Consider the following 6,795-nt stretch of genomic DNA (forward strand, 5'->3'; position numbering starts at 1 on the left):
ACAGAATAGTCATAAGGTTACACAAACAGAATGTTTGACAGTAGTATGAAATTATTGAAGACATCTTACTAACTCAGTGTTTATTTGTATATATCACTGCATAGCAAATGAATGCTTTCAGTTGCTTTTTACTCTGTAATAAAAAAAACAATAATTTCAAAATAAAAACTATTCACTCCTTTTTCTTGTTCTTGTCCATTCTCTCCCATTTATCAGTTTGAATGTTATTAACAGTCTTTATTTTAACACCACAAATAAGTTCCTATCAATATTCCTATCAAGAGTTTTCAGGACTTGTTCTTTATTACACAGAATACAAACACAGAAACATCTTCGCAATGCTTGATATTCCGTCCCTGATGTGATGAGCAATTTCATAGTTTTGAAAAATGCTTACAAGATAACTCTATGCATTTCTTATAATTGTTACCTAGGGAAAGTTTTGAGTTCTATCTGCTCTCCTGTTCAGAAGAAAAGTTATTTCCATTGAAGAGAGACTGAGAGGAGAGACTTTAGAACCCACTAGTCAGCGTAACCAATAATAAGTTTCAGGGCAACTCTGAAACTTTGTGATTATATGGTATATACTATAAAGCACCAAGAAAAGCAGTTTTTGTAAGTAATGGCTGTTCCACATTTTCAGGAGGCCTGCCTGACTCTCAAATCCTAGAAGAAAAATAGTGTTGTGCATTATGGATATTATAGTAAGATAGTTAATTTGTTAAGACAATCAAGTTTTTCACTCAATAACATTCTCAAAAGCAATCTTTGATTACTTCCTAGAGTCTATCAACAGTTCTAATGTTAAATTAATTTTGTTCTGCAGAAACAGAAAGAATCCCTAAAAAGAAAGTAGGTATCTCTTCTTTTAGTGATGATCTCTGGTCTGGAACTCAAATCACAGTTTTTCTTCCACTTTCCCTAAATTAACTCCTTTGCTTGGATTTAATGTGGTGAATATTTATGGCAGCATTTCTGTATAGGAAGGAGAAAGTGTTATACTAAAGTGCTATAAGACAAACTACATTGAGAATGGTCCAGCGAGAGGAAAAAAACACTTTCATGTGTATCCCGTAACAAAATAGAGATATTTCTAATCTTACAAGACATGCTAATAAGAGGCTTAAAACAGAATTCTATAAGCAATAATTAATCTGCCTACATAAAATAAGGGAAATAGATGAGAGATTCTTCTTTTTTTTTTTTTTATTTTTTTTTTTTAATTAAAGCATGCACAACCACAACAATTATTTTTTACACAGATGTAAAAGATAAGAAATTTTCAAAGCAAATTGGCTTGCAGGATGGACACCTGTCATACTACGCAGGAAATATACTTCAAAAATCTCTCAGACCTCAAACTGGTAATGTATTCAGAAGTAAAGAAGAGTGATTATATGAGATGTGTATAGCTATAGCACTTGAAAGTTACCTGGGTTGTGGTAGTGGTCTGGATCTTCCGTATCTCCTTTCCTGCTTCTTTACCATCATCAGATCTTTCTGTATCTGATATTATACTTCCTGCATCAACATTAGGTACAGTTTTGCTACCAGAAGATTCTGTCTCAAGAGTTGTGGCAGTCATTTCAGCATATTCTAATCCTTTAGATGAGGAAGCCAACTCCCTCTCAGAAATACTACTCATTCCATCTGAAGTTGTGTGAATCTTGAACTCCTTGTCCTCTATTATACTTGAAGTACATGTTATATCTACACTACCCGTCATATGTGCAAGTAATCCCAAATCATCATTTACACCAAGATGCATCTGTGTGTCTTGCACATTAGGAATAGAAATATGATTACTTGAAAGTTCAGGTAGAAGTTTCTCCTCCTGACTAGGTATTTTGTCAAAGAGAAATGAGGTACTGTTAGTAGAAGGTTCATCTTTCTCATCAGCCAGAGTTATTAATGGACCATTATCTTTTTCCTCATTCTTCTTAATAATACCTACACTTCCATGAACATTGTTTTGGAGCTTCTCAACAGCAGCACTATATACATTATCTAGAAGTGATTCAACTTCTACAAGTGCACCATTTTCTCCAGTTACTAGTGTCTCTGGTGATAAATCCATATCATCAAGTTTTACTTCAGTAGCTTCTACCTTTTCAGCTTTTATATCAACTAAAAGGTCATGAACTTCTACATGCACTCCTCCTCCTGGTCTCTCAGCACTTCCAAGTACATCATCAGACACCTTTGTGGCCATGAGCAAGTCCCTCGTATCAGTACTGACAGGGTAATCTGTTTCACTTTCTGGACTTTGGCTTTGTGAAAGGTCTTCTATCTCTCGGATTTCCATTCCACCTTTTGCTCCTGTTGTCTGAGATGAAAGACCTGAGATAGTGCTTACATTACCCTTCTTCCCCTTTTTATGTTTTCTTCCTCTTGCCTTTGATACTCTTCATACATTTTTGCTAGGTACTCCTTGTGAGCCTCATATGTGACCTTAAGAAAGAAGAGATTATGTGGATGAATACATGCTGTATCACACTGGACAAAAATTAACAAGAATCTAACAAATGCCACCTTGACATGTACGGAGATAGCCACCAGGTGGCACCAAATCACTTTAAATCTTAATACATTACTAGTCCCTGTGAGGGAGTTACCGGTATATAAAAACATCCAATCGTTTCTTACCTTGGAATGAGCTATAGAAAGAGTATCCACCCACACTCTCCAGCCTCCCCATTCATATTTTATTGCATGATACAAGAGAATACGGAATATGTTGTAAACCATCTCTGTGATCTTCTGCTCTTCAGAATTCTTAGGGTTAATGTATCCCAGAGAAAACATCCAGTCCTGCCACACTGAACACTGAAGTAAACATCTAAAGTGAAATAATTAGGTCAAAATATATCCAAAGAAAGCTTCTTTATTTTAATATTATGATGGTTAAAACAGGAGAAAAGTAACATGGTGCATCTACTCTGAAAGTAATTCCAATGATAAGAGAAAACCTAGAAAATACATCAGGGTCAATAAAAATTTAAATTATGTTCTTAAAGGAATAACCAAATACTATTTGTGGGATAAGGAAAAGTTACCACAGACATATTACATTAATTTTTATAAATTCCATTTAAACTGTATACAACCCTACATACAATATAACAGATTGCTATTACTCACAAGAGAACGATGAGAAAATACTGTCCACAGTGACATACCTTCTGTTTTCACGGCTATTACTAAAGAGTTTTATCATATCAGACAAGAATAAACGTCGAACTTCCATCAGCTCTGCACTTGGTGTGGAGTTTTTTAACAGTGTTGCCACCACCTTAAGAATCACTTTGAAAGAATAAATTAGTTACAATAACACATTTTAAAAACATTTGGTTTAAAAACAAAATAAATTAACATAGAATTAATTAAAATTAAATTTCAGCAATGAGTGTAAACAGTAACTGAAACCCAAACACACTTGACAGATGCTACTTATTATTCGTGCTTCCTGAGCCACATCCTTTCAAAGAAAATAAAATATCAAGGTAATATCTTTATTGTTCAAAAATAATATTAGTTCTTACTTGGATTCTGTATTTTCACTGTAGAATCTGGTTCTGGATGGGGTTTATGAACAACTTGAGTGCATACTTGTTCCGTCAAAATCTAAAACGGAGAAATTTATCATTTTTAATTAAATGCTACAGCATATCTTTTTATTATTATTTTTTAAAGTCACCATTTATCATAGCCACATCGTAACTTCATATAAAAAATATTGGGAAAATATTTTTATTCTTCAAGATAAGAATCAAGCTGATGTTTTAGATAGCTCAATAAATATTCTATGTGTGTTAAAGAGATACACTATGAAAAATGTAATCTCCGTGTTGTGCTTCATGTTTGACTTGAAATGCTATTTCTCAAAGAAGGACAAAGTATATTAGCAAGGCAAAGAGAATTGCCTAAGATCCTATTCCAGTGCTCACACTTTGCCTTAATCTCTTCAAAATTTCTGGCTCCTTAAAGCCTTTAACACCTGACCACTGGAGATAAAAAGGGTAGGTTTTTTTTGTTTGTTTGTTTGAAACACTTGCAAATTGCTAATGAAGAAATTCCTATTAACAGAATACCTATCGTCAGATTGTATTTACTGCTGTTTGAACTGAGTATGTATTTGTTACGGTAAGCAAAATCACCATATTTGTCTCAGTTCAAAGATACACCAATTGTGTACAGCAACTCTAATATATGAACTGCAACACAGGTGTTGAATAAATACATCAGCTATATTTAAGAAAAACTCTAGTAGAATGTTTTATACTAAACAAAGATTATGGAAGTTTTCATAACAAGAATAAAAAGTGAAGCCGATTGATTAAATTTTGCTGTGAGCCAAAAATAGTTTTCCTATAAATTTCATCTGCAGAAACTGACTTAATGCTATTTAAATCAGAAAGCTGGTGAAATCAATAACTTATTCAGGTTTAAAATCCATTAATGGTGGGACATGTTAAAAATGCAAGAGTATTTCATTAAAAAGTTTACTTTTGTTTAGTTAAGATACTCTGTGTATATATTGAATGAGATAAATCCAAACCAACAATCAACCCTCCTATTATTGCCCTCAAAACAAACGTATTTTTTTTCCAAGAACTGAAGTCAGATCAGATATATTGTCTCTGCAGTAGCAATAAATGATAATAATAAACTAAAGTGAATTTCTAGCAGTAAGTAGATTATCTAAGCATTTCTGCTATGTTAACTTGGTATTAATTTTGCAAATCTGTGGTAGGATTCTGAAAGAGTTTGAAAATACTCATTACTCTTCAGAAAACTGCAGTTCTGATTTTAATGCTGCATTAAGAAACATGTCAAAATTAGGAATTCTCAGAATTGGAATGAAAATTTCAGAAATAAAGAAAAAGAGACAATAGTCAAAATTTGCCTGGGGAGGACACTGAGCAACATGATAAAACTTTAAAGTTAGCTGTGCCTTGAGCAGGAAATTAACCTAGGCAACCTCCAGAAGTTCCTTCCAAGCTAATTTTCTATTCTGCTAACTTAAGAGAATATCATTTGAACGTAAAAAGATTTTAATAAATAATATATTTTTAAGAAAACTGCATTTTCTAAAAATATCCTTCATTCATAACCTTACTATTCACTGATCAAAAATTCTTTTCTGAGCACCATATATCCAAAGATATTTTCTTATACTCCTTCCATATCCAAACGTACTATTTCTTGAAAATGGGTTTTGTTTTCCTCAGCAGGGAGAGAGGAGTAGTCATATACTACATTACATAGGAATAGCCATGTGATTTGACATAATGACAAAGACAGATTAGTCTCCTGAAAATTGTCCCTGAAAAATTAATTAGTCTGTATTGAGGCAAAACCACTACGTTTTGCACCAGGCTACCTGTCACTGGTTCTACGTATGCAACTCTGCTTTGAAGAGTAAGCTAAAAGTTTCATGGTATTAATGCTGGATTTCCAAGAAATATATTTAAGCAACTATATAAACAAAATATATAATTAAATCATTTTACTGGTAATTTATATTTATTTTGAAATATACCCTTAGCTCATTCATTAATCAATAATCAAACTAATACCATTTGTAAACACAATATCTTTGAGTGGGTTTTTGCATGTTGATGTTTAATATAGAATGCAAATGCTTGCTTGTAAGAGAATATTTAAAATAACTACAACAGTCCATGGGTAAATCTTTTGTACTGCTGTGGTCCCGTGGCTCTTCCCTAACTATAAGCTAACATAACTGAAAACTTGAGCTTTGAAGTGCATTTGAGTTACAAGTAGTCACTCATGCATCTTCCCAGTTCTCAAAGAACTTTCATCTGCTACATGCAGATTGAAAACAAGTGTGTATGGATGGATTCACAGCATTATCAGAAATGTATTAAATTAGGTGATATCAAAGTATGAGTGAAAACTGATATTGAGAGTCAGTAAGGTCAAATAGTGTGCTCAAAAATCATAAGATTCAAGACAAATACTTGTGTACATGAATTGAAGGCATTTAGGTACTGCTTTTATAAAGTTCCTTCTCTTAACCCCTTAAACTCAGAGCAGAAAGTTGCTTTTTCAAAGTGACTGAAATTTAACTATAATACTTATAAGTCACATCTTTTCAGAAAGTATCTTTGTTCAACTATCATTTTACTACTAGCATTACTAGTTGAAAAAGAAACACAGCAATTTTCGAAAGAAAAAAGTTTTAGCATAGAAGAGCAGCTTCAAGTCTCTGATCTATTATTAGGATCTATTATATTGCCATATTGCTCTGTGTAAAACTATGAAGTTTTATAAAGAATATGTAAAAAGTATGACATTTCCAAAAAACAGTCAAAATACAGAACTGTAGAATCACAAAGGTTGGAAAAGACCTCCAAGATTATCCAGTCCAACTGTCCAGCTATCACCAATGTTTCTCAGTAAACCTTGTCCGTTAGTACAGCATCTAAATGTTTCTTGAACATCTGCAGGGATGGTGACTCCACCACCTCCCTGTACAGCCCAATCCAGTGCCTGACCGCTCTTTTGATGAAGAAAGTTTTCCTAACGTCCAACCTGAATCCCCCTCGCCTAACTTGAGGCCATTCCCTCTCATCCTATCAGCATTTATGTGGGAGAAGAGGCTGATTCCCCCTTCTTCCCCCCACCAGAACCTCCCTTCAGACAGCTGTACAGAGTGCTAAGGTTTCCTCTGAGCCTCCTCTTCTCCAGACTGAACAATCCCAGTTCCATCAGCCGCTCCTCACAAGACTTGTGCTCCAGACCCCTCACCAGTTTCGTTGCCCTTCTCTG

General features: G+C 33.9%; 1 protein-coding gene across 1 annotated transcript; it reads right to left on the reverse strand.

Annotated features, from left to right (window-relative positions):
- Positions 1–1,255: 1,255 nt before the first annotated feature.
- On the reverse strand, positions 1,256–3,626 carry LOC104917557 (neurobeachin-like). Its single transcript, XM_010728937.3, has 4 exons — positions 3,543–3,626; positions 3,180–3,303; positions 2,647–2,839; positions 1,256–2,451 (listed from the first exon to the last, which is right to left on the reverse strand). The coding sequence occupies exon 4, from the start codon at positions 2,303–2,305 to the stop codon at positions 1,394–1,396; it is 912 nt and encodes a 303-aa protein (XP_010727239.2). The 5' UTR covers positions 2,306–2,451; positions 2,647–2,839; positions 3,180–3,303; positions 3,543–3,626; the 3' UTR covers positions 1,256–1,393.
- Between the last annotated feature and the right edge of the window lie 3,169 nt (positions 3,627–6,795).

The sequence above is a fragment of the Meleagris gallopavo genome, chromosome 1 (assembly GCF_000146605.3).
Source record: "Meleagris gallopavo isolate NT-WF06-2002-E0010 breed Aviagen turkey brand Nicholas breeding stock chromosome 1, Turkey_5.1, whole genome shotgun sequence".
NCBI lineage: Eukaryota > Metazoa > Chordata > Aves > Galliformes > Phasianidae > Meleagris > Meleagris gallopavo.

Bases quoted from the DNA above. Each gene is read 5' to 3' on its own strand.
- LOC104917557 (XM_010728937.3), bottom strand. From the start codon at position 2,305: ATGGAAATCCGAGAGATAGAAGACCTTTCACAAAGCCAAAGTCCAGAA.